Source organism: Cucurbita moschata, unplaced genomic scaffold (genome assembly GCF_002738365.1).
Source record: "Cucurbita moschata cultivar Rifu unplaced genomic scaffold, Cmos_1.0 Cmo_Scf00004, whole genome shotgun sequence".
Lineage (NCBI taxonomy): Eukaryota > Viridiplantae > Streptophyta > Magnoliopsida > Cucurbitales > Cucurbitaceae > Cucurbita > Cucurbita moschata.
Window position 1 is genome coordinate 4428689 of NW_019268520.1, and position 20942 is coordinate 4449630.

At 35.8% G+C, this 20942-nt stretch overlaps 4 protein-coding genes across 10 annotated transcripts in view; 2 read left to right on the forward strand and 2 right to left on the reverse strand.

The window, feature by feature from the left end:
• LOC111441562 (pentatricopeptide repeat-containing protein At2g41720) overlaps positions 1-896 on the forward strand; it is a 9356-nt gene extending 8460 nt beyond the window's left edge. The window contains exon 10 of one of the 2 annotated variants that reach the window (XM_023078605.1): positions 546-896. In XM_023078605.1, coding sequence (XP_022934373.1) covers positions 546-562 — 17 coding nt within the window. In that variant the 3' untranslated portion in view covers positions 563-896. Of the gene's footprint in view, positions 1-244; positions 505-545 lie in introns of those variants that run through there. The other variant, XM_023078606.1, reaches the window with a different exon arrangement.
• An 836-nt stretch (positions 897-1732) lies between these two features.
• On the reverse strand, positions 1733-4694 carry LOC111441403 (uncharacterized protein At3g03773). The gene is made up of 6 exons (XM_023078373.1): positions 4501-4694; positions 3921-4107; positions 3212-3365; positions 2338-2366; positions 2203-2248; positions 1733-1982 (listed from the first exon to the last, which is right to left on the reverse strand). Exons 1-6 carry the CDS (start codon positions 4503-4505, stop codon positions 1948-1950), a joined length of 456 nt encoding a protein of 151 aa, XP_022934141.1. The 5' UTR covers positions 4506-4694; the 3' UTR covers positions 1733-1947.
• A 1057-nt stretch (positions 4695-5751) lies between these two features.
• LOC111441345 (histone-lysine N-methyltransferase SUVR3) lies at positions 5752-7934 on the forward strand. Of its 2 annotated transcripts, none has more exons than XM_023078293.1 (2): positions 5752-6399; positions 7274-7934. In XM_023078293.1, exons 1-2 carry the CDS (start codon positions 5769-5771, stop codon positions 7660-7662), a joined length of 1020 nt encoding a protein of 339 aa, XP_022934061.1. In that variant the 5' UTR covers positions 5752-5768; the 3' UTR covers positions 7663-7934. The 2 variants fall into 2 exon arrangements, with proteins under 2 accessions (XP_022934061.1, XP_022934062.1); XM_023078294.1 differs by having other exon boundaries at positions 5752-6387.
• Positions 7935-8261: 327 nt separating this feature from the next.
• Positions 8262-20942, reverse strand: part of LOC111441489 (probable polyribonucleotide nucleotidyltransferase 1, chloroplastic) — a 14831-nt gene continuing 2150 nt past the window's right edge. Inside the window, exons 3-25 of one of the 5 annotated variants that reach the window (XR_002710162.1) lie at positions 20504-20610; positions 20373-20415; positions 18955-19038; positions 17037-17101; positions 16771-16927; positions 16186-16242; positions 15971-16084; positions 15147-15410; positions 14431-14505; positions 13797-13910; positions 13283-13375; positions 12753-12931; positions 12433-12616; positions 12268-12315; positions 12066-12138; positions 10934-11007; positions 10661-10768; positions 10480-10574; positions 10033-10096; positions 9890-9943; positions 9758-9799; positions 8728-9201; positions 8262-8571 (exon numbers count right to left, since the gene is read on the reverse strand). Coding sequence is in view for 1 of the 5 variants with exons in the window: in XM_023078511.1 (XP_022934279.1) it covers positions 8884-9201; positions 9758-9799; positions 9890-9943; positions 10033-10096; positions 10480-10574; positions 10661-10768; positions 10934-11007; positions 12066-12138; positions 12268-12315; positions 12433-12616; positions 12753-12931; positions 13283-13375; positions 13797-13910; positions 14431-14505; positions 15147-15410; positions 15971-16084; positions 16186-16242; positions 16771-16927; positions 17037-17101; positions 18955-19038; positions 20373-20415; positions 20504-20610 (2412 nt within the window). In the remaining 4 variants the exon portion in view is untranslated. Of the gene's footprint in view, positions 8572-8726; positions 9202-9757; positions 9800-9889; positions 9944-10032; positions 10097-10479; positions 10575-10660; positions 10769-10933; positions 11008-12065; positions 12139-12267; positions 12316-12432; positions 12617-12752; positions 12932-13282; positions 13376-13796; positions 13911-14430; positions 14506-15146; positions 15411-15970; positions 16085-16185; positions 16243-16770; positions 16928-17036; positions 17102-18954; positions 19039-19221; positions 19266-19316; positions 19436-20372; positions 20416-20503; positions 20611-20942 lie in introns of those variants that run through there. The other 4 variants (XR_002710165.1, XR_002710164.1, XR_002710163.1 and 1 more) reach the window with 4 other exon arrangements.

Here is a 20942-nt window from a genome sequence, read left to right on the forward strand (position 1 = left end):
TTTTTTTTTTTTTTTTTTTTTTTTTTTTTTTTTTTTTTTTTTTTTTTTTTTTTTTTTTTTTTTTTTTTTTTTTTTTTTTTTGAAGTTATCTGGGAAAGAACCAACTTGCAAATAAACAAAGGATAGTTGTTGAACCTAGCCATAGTCCAAAACTCCCCAACACATCCCGACCCCACTAAAAGTCTTCTTGCTCCTCTGAAGCTAAATGCTCCACAAACTAATGAAAATGATTTCGCTCTGCAAGGCACCAACTCCTTATGAGTTAAAAACAACTTTTGGTGAACTTATGATGGAGCAGGAGGATGTTACCCTATTTAGAAATTTAGTAGAGATAAAATAAGACAAATAGATATGTAATTTATTATCTCATGCTGGTGTATAAGGTTCAACTATTGAATTATAAAGCTTGTTACTGTAATTTTCAGTCATTTCAGGTTGAGTTGAGTTTTACTCTTTGAACTGTTAGAAAGTTTCATTTAGTTTCATTATATTGTTATCGTTTTTCGACCTGGTAGTGATCTCTTGCACCATAAAATCCCATGCAGAATCCCTGAAAAGATAGCATGGAGCAAACTCTGCATTCACATCCTTCCATTTTATCCACACAGGGTGTTAATATGTGTCTACCCTCTATGCGATGCAGCAGTCCGCTTGAAAGGCTCTCATTGAAAGATCCACTGAGGTGATTTAGCCACCAAAGTTTCTTTGTATGTGGCTGGAACTTGTCCGCATTTATCCAAAGATGGTACAGACTAACACTTCCTTGTATAGCTCAAGTGGGAAGGGATTGGTGGCACGAGAACTTTGAATCCTCATTGTTTGTAATGTATGTTGGATGAAAGTCCCACATCGGGAATGATCATGAGTTTATAATCAAATAATACTATCTTCATTGATATAAGGCCTTTTGGGGAAGCCCAAAGCAAAGTCACGAGAGCTTATGCTCAAAGTAGACAATATCATGCTATTGTAGAAAGTTGTGTTCATCTAACAATGTAAACTTATAATTAGTGAACTAAAAAGTTACAATCAATCAGGTTGTGATGCAATCTAATGGCAGTTAAGTCAACTAAAAAGTTACAATCAACCTATGCAATCTAATGGCAGTTAAGTCAACTAAAAAGTTACAATCAATCAACTACCAGATGGCTGTGATGCAATCTAATGGCAGAGTTTCTTTTAGAACGACTTGAGTTTTTCAGGGGAGGCATTTCCATTATTCTGCTTGATATGGCAACATTTTCTTATACATATATATATACATCGCTAATGTGGGCAAACATCAGAAGTCATTGTTATAATACAAGAGTTTAATTTTCAAAATAAACCCTTTCTTGCATCCCCAAATCAACTGATCAGAACAAGTTCTTGAAAGCATCTCATACTTGAAACTGAAGAAAAATACACAAAAAATTACTCCTACCAACTTTGTTATCAAATGTTGAGGACTAATGAACTAGCAGAAAATAACGATATAATTTTTAGTTGTAAGGTAAAAGCTCATGCGTATATATGACAAAATGAAACGAACGTGAACACAAATGGACGAACAATGAGACTGCAAAATCTGAACAGATCAGCTAATGAAACGAACGCAAACACAAATGGACGAATAACGAGACTGCAAAATCTGAATAGATCAGCTAATGAAACGAATGCGAACACAAATGGACGAATAATGAGACTGCAAAATCTGAACAGATCAGCTAATGAAGCGAACGCAAACACAAATGGACGAACAATGAGACTGCAAAATCTAAATAGATCAGCTAATGAGAGGGCAGACAAATGTGTAAGTGCAGATCAAGAATGTCAAGTTCAGACAATTTCATAAGCACTAGTCAAGACTTGATACAAAATTCATGGAATAAAAACAGTATTCAACTTTCAGTGGTCAATCTAATGGTTCTAGGATACTTCTATACAAACTTCCCCTTCACGTAGTTGCTAGATTCCTCCTACTTTTTTCAAGTCGGGGAGATCTGTCAAGGAGACAATAAGAAGCGGTAAACCATTAGTACCCATTAGTACTCTTTAATGTGCTTTTTATTTATTAAGATTAAGAAACAAATTATTAATTTTTTCAAAGGTGCATATAGAAGAGTAATTTTATTTTAAAAGTTTTTTTTCCCCCAAGTGGTATTCCAAGGACCATAAGATTCATAAGAAACAACATATGGTAAAAAATTAAATTGGACTCACAGAGCATTCCTCCATCCTCGCCGCTTCCATCATCTAGACCCATATCCTATAGAAAATTATTTACATAGCTTATATAAGACAACTTGAACTTTTGACTAAATTAGAGCATATAGGAAATAAATGGAATCAACTTACTGCAAGGTCGTCATCAGAAGTTAAAGCGGCTGCAAAATAAATTATATTGTTAGAACAAATATTACAAATAGGGAATGCAAGATTAAAGTTCTACTTCTAAGAATTTCGAAGCTGCAAGTGCTAAGTTACAATTCACAAATAGCATATAGCCAAATGGTAATGGAATAGCATGGGATGACAGTTTCATATTTATGTAAATAGAAGCAGAGCCAAATCTGATAAGGATCCCAATCCTAAGGTTGGGAGAAAATAAGACTGAAATTGTATGGTAATATAGAAGAGGAAAAATATACTAGAGCTTTTCAGGAAGGCGATCTTTCTCCCTAAGTAACGCGTACCCAAACCAACATCTTAAGTCATTATCAATGTGCCATATAGCAATGGCTAAGATTCTCACTAGTATCCTACTGATCCTTGTACTTTGATCATAAACCAACATCATAAAATTATTTCAGGGTCCCTATAATAGTTTTCAACGCAGGGTATCTGCTACAGAAAGTTGGGAAATTCAAGTAGTTAAACTTGAAAGAAAGTAGTGACAAATAAGGAAGAGAAACGTCGGCAATATTAAAAAAAACGTGCAGGTTGGAAAACTCAAATTGTTGAATAGCAAAAGGAGAAACTCAATATGGATAAATCCCTATCTATATTGGGTGTTCCATCCTTTCAAGAAAGAAACACGGTATCCATGGGTTCAACTTCTTCTGTCATTTCACAAACTATACACGGATGACATTTTGGTTAATTGAAAAGTTGTTAATGTAACTCCCTTTACGACAGAGGTTCTCTCCTTTTTGTATATTACCTCTACAATTCCTAGGGTGTTTGCATTTTATATACCAACAGTACATCTATGTTACAAGAAAGAACTTACAGTCTGATTCATCCTCATCACACCATTTGTTCCAGTCAACCTTCAAGTATGGAGCAGGTTTTTCTTCCGTTTTCAAGAGCCGTTTCCACCAACCTTTCTGTTCTTTTTGGACGGAGCAAATTATGTTCCTCAAGCCAACCTTAGTTTTACAGCCCTGTATCAAGCAAAGAGAGGGATATTGGATAAATATAAAGTAAATGTTAAGCCATCAGATTAAGAGTGTTAATTAAGTTTCAAATCTACTTTGTTTCGTTTAATTTTTAAATCTGATTGTTATTCTTGCTGTTATATGTCAAAATCAATGACTGTATGCTACATGTGTGGTGGTTTGCTAGCAGCTATAGCTATTTGCTGCTTGCCGCTTTTTAGTTCCTTCAATACACCGAGAAATATAAGAAAATACTCTCCTTCTCTTACAATTTTCTCCACTCCTTCCTCTGATTTTCAGTAACGATCCTAAATTTTTTTTGCGAGCTAAGCTAATAAGCAAAAGATCTTCGAAAACAATCACAGCATTGATGCCATTTTCCCAAACATTTTAAGTGTCAACAACTCCCAAGTCCCAACTTCCGCTCATGTGGTCCTTAACACATAAGAGAATAAGAAACCACTAGATATGATATAAGTTCAGTAATGGACATATCAAGATCATTCTAAGCATGGTCTAAACAGAAGAAAAAAGTGCACCAAAAGTTATACAATAGCTCACCTCAGGCACTATGGACCCAAAGAGTTCCAAACTGAAGTCAAAAGATGCGCCTTGCAGTCCCTTGGCAGAGAAGCTAAATAACCCATGCGGTTCACACTTAACAGAAATATCTTTGGCATCAGGTAAAGCAACGGTCAGATAAACCTTATCCGAACGCTGAGCCCATAGAACCTCCGGATTACGACTACTGCATACACGAGAAAAAAAATTATCGCCATGACTTGACAACTGCCTTCATCTATCAAGGCGATCAAAACCCCAACTCTATCCATTATGACCTACATTTACCAGCCTTAAACTCATTCAAACAGATCACAGACAACATCTTCCACAAGCATCGATCCAGAAACGTAAACAAAACCAATTCATCCCCACAAAAGAATCCAGTTACAGAAATAAAAAATTTCACATAAGAAGAAGAACAAAACTGGCGTGATTTAGCGGGAAGAAACAAGACAAAGCAGGAAGTTAAAAGGAGCGAATACTCAAAATCAATAGCTAAAAACGCCACAATAAAAGCTAGATGATCAAATACAAGTAGTGTTACATGTGAAGAAACAGCAAAATTAACAGAAAATACCTCATTCTGGGGAGGAAAGGTGGCGATTGATCGGAAAGAATGGTGAGGAGAATCGAGAGCAAACCCTTCCCGGCTACTCCTGAATATAAAAATTGAAGTCCACTCTGGGGCTCTGTGCGTAACCGCTTAAACCCATTTTTGGTCGGAAGAAGATTGGATTAAACTAATTTTTCGGTTTCAGGTTCGAGCGTAGCTCAATACTACACATTTCCTCCATTAAATTTTTTTTTTCTAAATAAATTTTAATTCCAACAAATAAAAAAAAAAAACCAATATATTTACCAATTTAACCATAACTATTTAACTGATGTCGACTAAATGGGACAAGGACGGAGAAGCCTTCTGTATCGCGGTCCCCACCTCCTATCTAAATATACATCTGTGAAATTTTTTATTTATTTATGTAAAAATTAACGCATATATTTCTTTGCTAGGAGTAATGAAAATTAATGTATGTTCATGGTAATTTTATATTTGGTATGTTTCCCGTCCTCACCTCCTATTTAAAGCTACTTCGCTATAATTTTTTTTTTTTTTTTTGTACAAATTAATGCAAAGATTTTTCGTTGAGAGTAACGGAAATTAATGTTCATTCACGAGTAATTTTATGTATGGTATGTTACCTGTCCCCGCCTCCAATTTAAATTTACATCCCTACAAATTTTTTCATTTATTTTTACAGAAATTTATGCAAAGATTTTTCGCTGAGAGTAACGGAAATTAGTGTACATTCACAGTAATTTTATATATGGTATGTTTTCCGTCCCCACCTTTTATTTAAATCTACATCGCTACATAATTTTTTTATTTATTTTTGCAGATATTAATGCAAAAATTCCTCGTTGAGAGTAACGAAAAGTAATGTACATTTACGAGTAATTTTATATATGGTATCTTCTCTGTCCTCACCTTCTATTAATTTACATTCACGAGTAATTTTATATCGGGTAGGTTCCTTATTTCCACCTATTTAAATCTACATCACTGTGAAAATTTTCATTTATTTTTGCAGTAATTAGAGCGGGAATTATTGGCTTAAAATATCGAAGATTAATGTACTATTTTCTTGTTAAAATAATGAATTAATGTCTTTAAAATCATAACTTTCAACAAAAATCAAATGCTCGGTTGTATTTTTCTAAATTATTGTTAATTTAGGAAAGGGGATGTGGCTTAGCATTTTTATTTATTTAGCATTTTTTAATAAATAATTTATAAGCATGTATAAAGGGTGATGGTGTCCGATAGAGCGGGAGTTCGATCACCAAATGCCGCAAGCCGGATCAGAAAAATGCTTGAAAACCAGTGAGGCCGAAGAAGAAGGACATTGTATGAGTGGTCTCCTTCATTGCGCTCACCTCGTCCTTCCATGGCTGACCTCCCTTGAGCTTGCGAGCATTTCTCTCTGCTGCAAGTTCCTCAATGCCACTTCCAAATCCATCACTCTTCGCCGGATTCTCGACGCTTCTAGATCAATCGAGAACATCCCCATCCCATTCCACCCTCCAATCAACGATTGCCCTTACGCCTTCTTCATCTACACCCCCACGAGCATTATCCCTGATCATCGTATCGAACGCCAATGCTGGGGTTCAATTTCTGATTCCCAGTCGAGTCATGTCGGGAGCGAATCGATGAATTTGGGCGGCGAAGTATCCGGATGCGATTGCGAAAATTGCGGGGATTTTGAGTTTCAATGCCCCTGTTCGAGTTTGGATGGGTTGGAGGATGTTGCTAGCGAGTGCGGACCACGATGTTCTTGTGGGCTGGAGTGTGAAAATCGGTTGACTCAGAGAGGAATTTCTGTTCGATTGAAAATTTCGAGAGATGAGAAGAAAGGATGGGGTTTGTATGCGGACGAGTTGATTAACAAAGGGACGTTCATTTGTGAGTATGCAGGTACATTTTGATGTTCATTTTGTGGAATTTGTTACGATTTTGCATAGTTGTTCTTCCCTTTCTGCCTTAATTTGTTTGAGGGGCTGAATTTATTATGAACATTAGAGTTAAAGATTGCATACAGTCCTTGAATCCCCTCGGTAATCAGTCGCCATGAAAATACGCGTATTCTTAGTTGAAGTCCTGAATTAATGCTTAAGGAACTGCTCATCTACTTTTCAATTTGCATATATTGAAGAAGTGAGTTTCAACTTATAAGATTATATTTTAGTCAAGTCCCAAAATATATGTATATATTTCTTATGTTCCATTGTTTTTTCAGTGAACCAGTGTTCTTGGTCTAACTATGAACTAAACAAAATATCTCTCAAGTTAATTGAAGAATTAGGGGTCTCATTGTTTGAATCTTGAACTAATGTTTAAGAAAACTACTGATTTACCTCGTATGTACATAGAATAAGTTAATTTCATCAAACTTAGTTAGTATATTGAAAGTTTGTGAACTCTATTGAGTTTGAAAGAATGTTTTACAGTTTCGTGGAGCGTGAAAGTCTGCAAAATGAGTAGTAGTTCATATTAGTCCACAAAATTGCATCTATAGGAGTCGATTGGATTCCTTCTCGATCGATTTGTTTATGAGGATAATTACTCGAGAGCAGTTAAATAGATGAAAACTATTTGCTTTCTGGGAAGAATATGTAGGTGGTGATTGTTGATCAGATTTTTGGTTCATGTAAATAAGTACTTGTTTACATGAAGGGTAAGAGATATACTGTGTTTAAGGTTTTTAGAGTACACACCATGTGATTGAATAATGTTCTATAATGCATTGAAGGTCTCTAAACTTGATACGAATAATCTTTGCATCCAAAAGGTGAACTTTTGACCACCGGAGAGGCAAGAAGGCGGCAGAAAATATATGATGCTCGTGCTAAAGGTGGATGTTTCACTTCATCTCTTCTCGTAGTGAGGGAGCACCTTCCATCTGGAAATGCTTGTTTGCGAACAAACATCGATGCGACCTGGATTGGGAATGTCGGGCGATTCGCAAATCACTCTTGTGACGGAGGTAATCTAGTAACGAGACTGGTGAGAAGCACAGGCGTTATGTTGCCTCGCCTTTGTTTCTACGCTTCACGAAGCATATCAAAAGATGAAGAGCTTACATTTAGTTATGGTGATATCAGAGTAAAGCATGATGGTTTGAAATGCTTCTGTGGTAGTTCTTGCTGTTTGGGAACTTTGCCTTCAGAAAATACATAGTTTTATGAGTGAGAATAGAATGAGAACGGGAAGGAAAGGAATTGAGAGTAGTTTGTGTTCATTTCTCCTCGTATTATACTTCATTTTAGATAATTAGTTATACCTAGTAACTTTTGCCATCCCGAACATAGCTCTAGCAGCACTAATAGTGATATTAGAAACTTTTGGCTTCCCGAGCATAGCTCAATGGATAGATAGTAGTACTGATAGTGATACTAGTAACTCTTGTTGTCTCGAACATAGCTCAATGGATAACCGCAATGATATTGATACTCTGAGTTGATTGGATTGAATAAATTTATTAGTAGAACATGGCATATGTTAGAACTTTTAAAATGTATATTTAGTCCTTAGAATTTTAGAAAATAACTATATTTCGAATTTACTATTCTCGATTATACGTTCTCAAAATCTAGAGTATATCAGAGGAACGACCCTTTGTTCCCTTGATCTGAGGCACAACAGGACAACGAGGAGCCACAGTGATTGGGAGTGGCAAACGACAACAGAAAGCGACGTGGCGACAAACGACAAGCACAATGGTAAACAACGACGACAGTATGGCCGTGGAGGAAGCGAGAGAAGAAAAAATAGCCATCTCAACAATCCAATTACCAAAATTTACACATCATCAAGGATTTAGAGATCATTGAATACCATTTTCAAACTTCAGAAACCACAAAGGCTCCTTTTGGAACGTAACGTACATCAAAGTACATGAAAGTAGTCTTCGTATGAACAAATATATTCCCTGCAGTTCCGACCAAAAAGTAGGAGTTCTGAGACCATCTTCTTTCTACTCTGCAGCAGCTTACCAGTGTCTTGCTCCTTGTTTTTCTCCTGCTACTGCTCCATTTCTGGACATTAGTATCAAGGATTCAATGGGGGAAAACCACAATTTTTGTTGTCCTGTTAGAATTTCCAAACAGCCAAATAAGTTCGAGAACCGACAAGAATTACACTACGAAGTTGTCGACCATATTTAAGATTTACAATAGCACAGCTAAGAACTTGGTAGCAGATGTAGCAAGGAAAAAACATATTCGGAAGGACAAGCGGATTCACCTTGGTAATTTTCAAGTTGTGAGGCACTTGTACCACCAATCCTCTTGCTGCAGAATGAACACTAACATACAGTTTTGTGCACAACACCATTAATATACCAATCTGAATTCATCCTTTTCATTCACAAAGTTAGGTGTTGGAGATACTACTAACAACTCAACTGCTTGTGCTTTTTGTCTTCTCTTTGTTTATAGGTCTGTCTTTCGTTGCAGTCGCTTCTTTCCGTATGAACTTCTTCTGCAGTTTTGCAGCGTCCTCCGATGAACTACCACTTGCTGCAACAACACCTTTCTGCACATTACTCTGTTCCATGTTCTCCTTACCAGCTATCTTAGAGGTACTTTTATCAGAGCCCTTCTGCATTGCAGCCTTGTTTCTGGAGGGGTTGCCTGTGTTATCCTTTGAACTGGAATCCTGGTCAGCCTCTGGAAGCAATGCTCGACGGCTAAGGCGGAGCTGACCCTTTTCATTTACCTGTATCATTGTGAACTTATAATCTATAATCTGATGATCGAGTCAATTCCATGATTATAAGTTCATTCCATATCGATTGGAATAGGGCTAGGTTATATACATTTTAATTATGAGAAGGGGTCATCCGGGTGTATTTAAATAGATACCATGTTTACATATGGATCCCTACGCTCTTACATTCCATTTAGGATTAGGAATAGGTGTACGGACCTGTTTTTTACATATCTCTCGTTATTTAGGACCCTATTCATCTCTTTGGGCTTCTATTGAATCGAGAAATAGATTTGAATGTCCATTTTTTTTATATAATAGCAAGGCATCCTCCGGATAATTCAAATCGAAGCAATTGGATGTCCGACTCGGACCTATATGACATGACCGAGCAATAGAAAAACTCTAACAGAAATACTCTAACACCAAATAGGTACAATACTGTCCCATCAGCAAAACTTTCTTTGAAGAAATTAAAACTAGTGGGTGAAGCCTACAAAAGTTCTAACTTGCAAACAATCAATTCATACAATCTCAGAACAATGGCAAGGGCATAGAATCTAACCTCAATGACTTTGACATCGATTTTGTCTCCAACTTTAACAACCTGCCACAGAAAGCTTTTTATCTTTAGAGTATAGAACTTTTGACAGAAAACATTGACAAAAGGGTCGAACCGAAGAAAAAATGTGCTTACATCTTCTGCCTTTGCCAACCAATCTGAGCTCAGCTCACTAATATGGCAAAGTCCCTGTATGAAAACTTACAAGAGACACAAGTAAAGGAACCATCTAGTTTTCATAACATGAAAGGAAATGGGAAATAAGGCGTCAACGATACCTCTCGTCCAGGTGCTATCTCAACAAAAACACCATAAGCAGCAATTGTCTTGATCTCACAGTTCCTGGAAGGAAAAAGAACGAAAAAATCCGAGGTCATACTCCAATAGTTTTGTTTGAAGAAACTAGCAAATGTTAAGTACAGAGGACACAGCAGCAATTGATATATTAATCAGGATGAAGCTCTGTATACAAGAACTTCGTAAAGCAGGAGATTTGCAGAAACACTGTTCCAAGGTAACATACGATTTCCAATTGTCTTTATAAATTTTTCCATTAAGTTCTCAAGTCCAAAACGATTACATTATTATTCGAACCCGTCTTAGAGAATTCTCTCCTTCGATGTTTAGACTACACCAAAAATAGTAATGTGTCCCAACTAGAAGTCCTTACTTATGCAGCTTCCTTGAAAGGACAAGTGTAAAGAATTATTTAGAACAGTAATTACCTATAGATATCACCAATAGTTGGAACCATTGTCAGATTGCTAATAATAGCTTTGCATTTTTCCAAGCTTGACAAATCATTTGCAGTAATTTTAACCTACAAAAGCAAAAGATATCAAAATTGCAGTCAAAAGAGTCATAGCCGGCTAAGTTAGCTAACAAATGAAATTTCTCTGAACATACTGTCCCATCGTCTTGAGTGTCAATAGCCTCGACTCGTGTTTCCTCTATTATGCTCTTCACCTTTTTTCCGCCAGAACCAATGATTAGGTTTATTTTTTCAGGTAGAACCTATCAAAGAATCAGAAATGAGAGAAGCAGTTAATTTCAAATTTTATTATCATTATAAGAGTATTGTATTTCTTCTTATACTTCTATTATTATCACATAATACACAATCAATTACATCAAAGATGTGAAGGAAATTCAACAATTTGATATGGGCAGTGGACAAACCTTCATGATATGAATCAATGGAGCATACTGTGAAAGCCTTTTCGAAGGAGGAGGAGAAGACTTCAACATTTCAGCTGTCAATTGAAAACATACATTAGATATATCACACTTCAAGAAAATCATAGAACTTTACCAACTTACCAATGTTATCGATCACCATAAATTGGTGATTAGAAGGTCAGACAATTAAAATACATTAGATACTGTTGAGACTATCCAATTCATGTCCACCACCTTTGTTGATCAATACAATCTAACCGGCACTCTCATTTGATTGGACCAAGCTAAATGGTTAGAAAATAGTGAAGCGGACGAAGAAAAGTGGAAACAGCAAGAAAATTGTGAGATCCCACATCGGTTGGGGAAGAGAACAAAGTATTTTTTTTATAAGGGGGTGGAAACCTCTCCCTAGCAGACGCTTTTTAAAAACCTTGAAGGGAAGCCCGAAAGGGAAAGCCTAAAGAGGACAATATCTGCTAGCGGTGAACTTGGGCTGTTACAAATGGTGTCAGAGCCAGACACCGGGCGATATGCCAGCGAGGAGGCTGAGTCCTGAAGGGGGTGGACACGAGGCAGTGTGCCAGCAAGGACTCTAGGCTCGACGGGGGTGGATTGGGGGGTCCTACATCGATTGGAGAAGGGAACGGGTGCCAACGAGGACGCTGGGCCCTGAAGGGGGGTGGATTGTGAGATCCCACATCGGTTGGGGAGGAGAACAAAGCATTCTTTATAAGGGGGGTGGAAACCTCTCCCTAGCAAACACGTTTTAAAAACCTTGAGGGGAAGCCCAAAGAGGACAATATCTGCTAGTGGTGAACTTGAGCGGTTACAAAAATAGATTTGAGGGTGGCTTGGTCCAATCTAATGAGAGTGCATTGATATATCTGGTGGGGTTGGCAGTAAGATAGTAGGAGGGATTGAAGTAACTGAAGGAGAGGAGAATAATTCCATTGATGAAAGGAGGTTAAATCCAAGGAAGGTAACTAAAGAGACTGGCTGCATATGACTTAAGGCAATTTGTCCCTTAAATGATTAAGGAAGAGGACCTTTTGGTATAGTTAGTGAAGATCATGATATTAGGAAGGGAGCCTGTTGAGAAAATATACGATCAAATGGAAAGAAAATTACTAACCAAGAATATGCTTACGGCCATCCTTTGCTTGCAGGAGCGCCTCTCTCATAATGGGTATAGTAATGCCTCCCACCTATCAAATCAACACAGATTCTTATCTTCACAAGGACTTTTGAAGCATATCAAATGAAAATATTATAGCAAATGACACAATAATTGCCAAATCAGTAAGAAACTGGGATACAATCTAAGAATAGCGTACCTTTATATCCATCTGAAATGCTGTTATGCCCGTTTCATTACCAGCTACCTGTAAAACACCAATTTTATGCATAATTTTTGGAGTTAGTAGCCCTGGTTGTAACATTTTTATAGATATGGAAATCTTGTTTTGAGTCAAAAATCAACTAAAGCTTTAAAATAATACCTTGAAATCCATATCTCCAGAAGCATCCTCGGATCCTGTTATGTCAGATAGAATAAGTGGAGTTCCATCTCCCCCAAATTCCTTTGTATCATTAACCAAACCCATTGCTATTCCAGCAATTGGACACTTAATTGGAACTCCAGCATCCTGCAGAGCCAATGAACCCCCACAAACGGATGCCATGCTAACATGAAAAAACTAGCAAAGATTAGAAAATGAATAGATTTTTAAATGAGTTCTCAAAATTATAGACAATAAAATGAACAAAGATAGCACAGTTTATATGTTTTGGAAGCATAAAAACACTCAAACCAACTAACCTTGAGGAGCCATTGCTTTCAGTGATTGTACTCTCAACACGTATGGTGTAAGGAAAATCATCTTCAGCAGGTAAAGATGGTTCAAGTGCTCTCTCTGCAAGCGTACCGTGACCAATTTCCCTTCGACTAGGTGCACCAATACGCCCAACCTCTCCGACACATGATGGGGGAAAAGAGTACTGAATATGGATATGAGTTATTAGTAACAATCACCTTACATTATCAGAACTCAACACCATCTTAATGAGGTATTTAAAAGCAAATACCATCAGGCAATTCGTCACACCTGATTTGATAAATTGGAACAAGAAAAAGAAATACTTTTGACGCTTAAAGCAGTGAACGTCATTGATCCTTTTTTATCCCCTCCCCCCACCACCACAAGAAAAAAAAAGGGGGGGGGGAAAGCAGTGAAAGTTTTATAAATGTAGAAGTCTACATAGCTACCATTGAATAGATTGAAAACTTGATACATAACAACCTACAAAATACAAAAGAAGAAGAAGAAGAAGAAAAAGATTTTAAGCAACCTGAAGGTAGAACCTTTTCAACTCATCTGCATCAACAAGGTTGTCCACTCTTTGTGCCATTTGCTTATCCCCGAGCGTAACCACTGCAAGTGACTGAAAACAAAAGAGCACATAAATATTGAAAATTTGATGCATACCAAGGGGCGGGAGCAAGAATTACTTGCGTTTAACATCTTTCCACTCCCTTGTTTTATTTGCGGTAGGACCGGGACTTATGAATTTCCTTAGTTTCACTAATTTAAGATGGAAAGACCAAACCAAAAGGAACTATAAGATTGTCCAACTAAAAGACCAAAAAAGACCGGTCTTTTGGAATGGACTCTCGTGCCACTCTTCTTTTCTAGATATGAAAAAGAGGAAGCAAATCCAAAGAGGTTACAAAAACGACCTTTGATTGATTTGTATTAGTGACAAACAGGTCTGTACATTCACGACAAGCCGGTACTAAACAAGCATAGTATAGTATAAAAATAGGTAAGGTAACACACACACATGCACTAATGATTGCCACAACCTGAGTTTCACCACGAGTGAAAAGTGTGCTGCCATGTGCCCGAGGAAGTAACCCACATCTTGAGTTAATTGGACGTATCTCAACTGGTGTCCTCCCATCACTTCTTATTCCACCCTATAGCAGTAACAAGCAGAGAGTATATGAAAACATTTCCATGAGAATAGTTTTTTTTTTTTCTTTTTCTAATATACGCGAGTGTTTGGGTTAGCTTGTACATATTTACAAAATTCTCATAGGACAACTGTTTGCCTCTACTACATTTGGTATTAAAAAAAAACTTGTAAGATATCAAATCCTTGGGTTAGCCTGTACGTAATTACAAAATTTTCATAAAATTCTCATAGGATGATTGTCTGACTCTACAACATTTGATACTAAGAAATTTGTAGGACATTAAAGCCTAGGGAAGTGGTCACCATGTATTGAACCTATTCCATCTAGATCTGTTCATGAGGCAGGGCAGAGATGGGGAAGCCTTTCCCATCCCTGTTCCTGCCAACTATTTCAATCCCCATCCCAGCAAAATTTCCCATTATTTTCCCCTATATATACAAAGAATTTTTAATGGATAATTTACATTTTCCAGTATAATTTCTATTAAAAATGTAAAACATAGAATATAGAGCAATTGTACCTCCACAATGCGTCTCCTGAGAAAATTGGATGTCACTTCTTTAAATACTAACTTTACGTCTACCACGGAAAAGAGCTATAAGAAACAGAACGATACGGTGTTAAATAAAACTATAAAATATATAAAATCAGAAGACGAAAGAATGCAAATAACAAAAGATAATTCATCCGAAACAGGGCAACCAAATGAAGACGTTTTCTTAATAAAGATCCATAATAATAAAAATAATAACTATCATTGTTATTATGTTATTGTTAATTTTTTCTCAAGTTCATTTCAATAGATTACAATCAAAGGTTTTGTACAAAATTAATGAAATAGAAAGAAGATACTAGGACTAGATTTTTGTTGAAATAGGATTTTTTTTAAGAGGTTTATTCCATGGTCGATCTACTTGATACAAAATTAAAAGTTCACAAACTAACTAGAATCGTTTTAAACTTTCGAAATAATTAGACATGATCACAAAAGTTAAGGGACTAAACACGTAATTTAACCAAAGATATATTATCAAATAACAAAATGAGGCGGTATGAAACAGAACATCAAGCAACATCTATGTAAGATGTATAGGATTAGAAATATTAATGGGGCAATGATGGTTTTTATATAGCTATCTATGATATCCATATCGGTGGAACAGGAGAAAACTAGAAGAGATCACAAAATATTATATAAAAAACGATTATAACTAAGGTAAAGGAGCTGAGCATTACTGTTAAGATAGGCCGGCGTGTAGTTGGTTTAATATGGACATCACCTTCATCAACTTCACCATCCACCACCACTTCATCATCCTCATCTTCATCCTCCACCAAATCAGGTATAGGTTCGAGAACTTCTGAAGTGGTATCTAAACTGACGTAACCTTCTTCTGTCAATATGGAAATAACCTTTTCTTCTAATGATAAGAGAGCCTTTCTACGGGGAATTTTGCTTTTAATTTGCAGGACTTTTTCTAACTCTTTACCGGCAATTTCCTACAAAAAAAAATATATATTATTTTAGCAATCATCCAAGCATATAAGTAAAGGGAATTTTACAAAAGAAACGGACGTGAATGATCAAGGGAATGTCTTCCATTTTAAATCATAATAAATTAGAATTCACGGTGGAAGAGTTCAAGTTCACCACTAGCAGATATTGTCCTCTTTGGGCTTTCCCTTCCGGGCTTCCCTTCAAGATTTTTAAAACGCCACTGCTAGGAAGAGGTTTCCACACCGTTATAACGAATGTTTCGTTCTCCTCCCTAACCAATGTGGGATCTTACACACAGCTTCTAAGGGCTTGAGACTTTGAAGCTTCAATACTAGGAGCAAACTAATGTGTATTAACATTACCATCATGTGTTTTTTTTATAAGAAAATTACAGACACGGAAATTATCATTAACATGAAAGTTCTGTAAAAACACCAAGTTATTAGCAGTAGGATCACACTCTCAAACCCATATGCAGTGTACACAATGAACATAATTTTTTAGGAAGGTAAAGAAGATTGCCACAACCTTATTCAGTGAGAGAGGGAAACAAAATACATACTTCAACATGTTCATAGAGCTGAGGAGGAGGAAGCTTAATGGCATCGAGCATTTTTGGTTTCCCTCGCTCCCTTACTAACGCATCCACCTCCTTGCAAATTGCTATTACAGCATTCTGATATCAAGAAAGAGTTTTGTATTGTTATTCTGGGTACCTAGATAAACTATCTTAAAATGCATCAGTAATAGGCTACATACTTAAAGTAAGTAAACAACCTGCCCAATTTCTACAGCTTGGAGCAACATCTCTTCAGGTAGAAAATTACCATAGCCCTGCATGGATATTTTAATAAAATTTGTTACTCTATGCACAATGAAGACACAAATTTGTAGATTATATCAATATTTTAACACTCCCCCTCACTTGTGGGCTTGTAAATTTGTGGAAGGTCCAAAAAATGGAAATCAATATTAATGGAGGAGGAAATGATATTCCAGGGGGTTTGAACACCAAACCTCCTCCTTTGATACCATGTCAAATCACCAATCAACTATGAAGCATTTAACCTAGCCTCCTCTCTAGAGATTATTATCATCATACTCCTATTTAATCAATGTCAACTGAAATAATTATAAGTCCTTCAGCACCGAGTGGAGCTTATTTCCCTTTTTTTGAAATTTTCCTGGATGAATTATATCATATTGAAAAAAATAATAATAAAACATGAAGAACATGCGAGCATAATATTTATTTCTAAATATATCCCAAATGAAACGTAAATTGTACTGAAGGATTTATGGAGCACAAAGAGTAGGAACACAAAAATCACCCTTTAGGAAAGCTGAAAAAAGTGGACTTGCCTCTATCATCAATATTGCACTATCAGTGCCAGCAAGTACTAAATCAAGCTCAGAGTCTTCCATCTCTTTAGTAGTTGGATTAACAATAAACTTGTCGTTAACAAGACCAATTCGAACTCCAGCAACTGCTTTTGAATTAGGAACTTCTGAAAGTGCACTGTACATTTTGAACCATAACGATTTTAAAAAATGGAAGACTGAAATGAAAATGTATGTGCAACATAAATGTCTGTAGAAGTGATAAAACAAAAAGATAACAGACTTACACTGCTATTCCAGCTGCTGTAATTGCCAAACAATCAGGAGTGTGCAGACCATCATAACTCAAAACCTATAAGAATATGTAAACACCAACCGTTGTTGTCGATGAGGAAAAACCCTATATGATAAACACTTTGAAATATACAACTACATCAGCTATTGAAACTATTAATTACAAAAATTCAATTACAAGATTGAAAATTCCTTTGAGGGAGCGAATACTTGATTCTTGTACAACCTTATTTTTAGGCTTCACTTCTTTAGATGAGAGATGATTTATTAAATAAATATATTACAAAAGTAAGCCACGGAAGTTGTACAAAAGTTCTCAAATTGGCATGTATAACTATGAGAAAAAGTACTAGAAATTGCACTAAATATCTCATGCAGATTATCTCGTATATTTGAGATGATTAAATAGCCATAAAGCTTTCCCTTCGAGGACAACTAATTTGTTTATCCCAAGGAATATACAAAATGTTTTACATGATCCAAATTGAAAGCTAAATGCTTTGAGATGGAGTACAAACTAATAAACTTATCAAGAAAATAATGAAATGTAGATAAGTAGTTATCATAAAATGAAATATTAATATGGGACTGATTATCAACAAATGCTTTACTTGTTATCAACAAATGTCAAAGTAGCAATGAAATGCTTTACCCAAACATATGGGACTGATTATCAACAAATGTCAGTTCACGTTGCTAAAATTAACTCTATTAGAATTTCTTGTCTCCCGTCACTAGTTTAGATTGGCCTCTCCACCCACCCCATGTGAAAAGTATTTTTATCACGAAGAAGAGGTTTTATGAGTACCACCAAGATCCAATATGGAACTTGAAAATAATAAAGCCTATAGATTAAAGAGATATCTATATCATCCCAAACAATCTCCAGGATCATGGTTTGAACATTATTTTTAAATTAAAAATCTAACTTTCAGGGAGAAGAAAGAAAAGAATACTCCAGAGCAGCAAAAAAAGAAAACAAAAATCCCGAAAAAGGAGCCAAGAATAAAAACCAACAAATTAATAAAGTACACAATAAAAATCTCAGAGGATTCAGTGCTTTTGTCCAACAGCAAGCTAAACACATCTGCAATTAAAAAGGAAGTAGCCAAGTAGTTCCCCTGCCCGAGGCACTTGGAGGGTTTGGTTTGAATGATTTGTTTTAGCTAGACTCAAGGCTTCACAATCTCATTTAATCTTCAAGCGTTATTTTTTCAAATTGGAAGGCTTCATCCACTCTTCCTAATTTGTTATGTTCTACAATCTAATTTTTCTTCTCTTTTCCTTTTCAGTCTTTGAGAGCTTGTATCCTTCAAGCATTTTTACTTCTTTTCCTTAATTAATGACAATTTCGTATCTTAAAAAAAAAAATTATGTGCATTTAACTCCAAACATCTCTGAAGAACCCTACACCATCCACCTGTTCCTTTATACCCAAATGTTACACAATTTAGTTATTAAATGGTGTATTTAGATAGCAATAGTTGTCAACTAATGCAGTCGAGTCAGGTCTACACGCAAGCTAACTCGACCACTCAAGATATGTATATAAAAGTCGCATCTGTTATAATATGTCAATTAGTTGCTCCCATACATGGTTGTCAATTGGGTAGAAAGCTTTAATTGAATGTGATTGTACCCTCCATAAGGCTACAATCATTTTGCATGTCTTAGATGTAAAGAAATGAAAATCTACTTTGGTCACTTCTTAGATTCTTTGTTTCTCTTTGAGCCTCAATGTCTGTAATTACTCATTAGGTCTCATTTTACTTTACTGGAGCCCCTTTTTGTGGGCTCCTCCATTTTTGTATGTCCGTGTATTTTTTTCATTTGTTTTTTCATTAAGGTTCGGGTTTCATACAAAAATAAATAAATAAACGAATGAAAATTGATAGGATTATTAACTCATACCCAAGATAATATCTGGGTTTCATGGTAAAAACCTTTGGGCATAGTTGGACGCAAGGGCCTATCAATCAATCTACAAATGAGAACCTGAAAGAAAAATAATAATAATAAATAAATAATATAACAGAAGGACGAGAAGAAAATAAAAAAAAAAAAAATCATGACAAACAGAGCAATTTATCAAATGAAATATGCAATTTAAGAAGCCACAGAGAAAAAGGGTTGCAAGGGCCACCCCGGTAACTACATATTGAAGAGACTCATGGTTACCAAAATGCCTATCAGAGAGCTCAGAAGGAAGTCTCAAGGAACTACCTCTCTATTAAAGAACAGATTCTGTTCAATAAATCATGCAAAAATTATACCTAAGCTACCAAGATTTTTGCCAAGGATCGAGATCGAAGGAAAACCTATATAAAGAAGTTATCAATTAAATGCAAAAATAATTTGGAGGGGGAATAATAACAGCAGGTGGCAGAATATATCCATGGACTGAACAAACAAATACAAGACTTGATCATTCCCCCGGGAGAAATAAACGAAAGAATCTACATGGCAATGGGTTGAAAACAACTAAGAAGAAGGTTAATAAATCAAAACATTGAAATCAAGCTAAGAATCAATTAAGTCAATCAAACTTGAGTCGAAAACAATCGATTCGGGAGAAAAGCAAATTGATGGAGCGTAGAAGATGAATATGAATTTCGGCTTCTTCAACTTCAAGAGGGGAAATGCGAGTCAAGTCTAAGGCATTATTAGGCTAAAGTATAGTGGTTGATTTTAGTAATCCAAGCAAAAAAACAATAAAATGGTTCAGCCAACAATGGGAAAGAAAGTTGCGCATTTATGATTTACCAAATGAATTACAAAAACAAATATCGCTCTGAAGGAAGAAAACTCATTATCAGAATATTGACAGAGAATGAAACCAGTTGTGTGCTTTGATGGTTCTTAACCTAAAAGCAGAAAATGGAACATAAAAGCATTCTATATTGAAGACAAGATGCATGCTAAAAGGCAAGGTCTCCAACGTAATTATAGGCAATAGAATTGGTGAAGTGAAGTGCCAAAGCTTCTTGTTAAGCCTTTGGGTTCGACAATTGTACCCCCAATTACCTAGTTTGGGAAAACTAATTCACGGTAGAAGTTGATGCATCAAACACAAATATTTGAAGGGTTTATTTCAGAATAAATTTACGTGCAATGTTTACAAATGTATAACTATGCCTCCTTTTGCCAAAAATATGTGCTTCTTATATTTTGCATCTTATCATGATGAGAATAGCTCAAAATGTAGCCCATGATTAACCTACATTGCCAAACTTGTCACAAGAAAACTTAAACTAGAATATTATGAAAATATTTAAAACAATGTTTCTTTTGAAAATGGAAAAAGAAAATAAATTTAGCAAACAGACTACCTCGTGATCTCTTGCTCTTCCTTCGCGTTTGAAGAATCCTCCGCTGCGCCAAAGGTATAAACAAGGTTATGCATCAAACTAGAAGAAAAAAATAACTACAGAAAACAAGTAGGAAGGAGTGCAATGCAGACCTAGTCCGACCTGCTGCAGAAAAACGTTCTTGATAATTAACAAAAAGTGGAAAGAAATCCGAAGGCTCGCTTGGTATATCAGCCAAACAAACAGATGTATAAACAATCTGAAGATATAGAAACCAAATGTGTTAGTTTCTCCTAATCAACTAGTTTGCAAGAAAGAAAAAGTAAGTAAAAAACTAGTTCTTTGTGCATGTAGAAACAGAATACCCAAAATAAAAGAGCCAAGAAACTAAAGACAAACAAACTATAAATTTACAACAAAGGGCTCCAATTCAATTACTAGATCCAAAGAGGGGAATTGAACCTAGCCAAGGCTCAAATCTCTTCCCAATACCTCCAAATTGCTAAAAGCCCATCCTATTTCTGTCAAGCCAAATATTCCATAAGACCACAAAAAAAAAAAAAAAAAAAAAAAAAAAAAAAAAAAAAAAAA

Excerpts from the sequence above, each read along its gene's own strand:
- LOC111441403 (XM_023078373.1), bottom strand. Across the intron at positions 3,366-3,920 it reads TTGGGTCCATAGTGCCTGAG|GGCTGTAAAACTAAGGTTGG; the intron begins GTGAGCTATTGT and ends TGCTTGATACAG. Across the intron at positions 2,367-3,211 it reads TGATGAGGATGAATCAGACT|CCGCTTTAACTTCTGATGAC; the intron begins GTAAGTTCTTTC and ends TTTATTTTGCAG.
- LOC111441345 (XM_023078293.1), top strand. The coding sequence starts at position 5,769 with ATGCCGCAAGCCGGATCAGAAAAATGCTTGAAAACCAGTGAGGCCGAA. Across the intron at positions 6,400-7,273 it reads GTTCATTTGTGAGTATGCAG|GTGAACTTTTGACCACCGGA; the intron begins GTACATTTTGAT and ends TGCATCCAAAAG.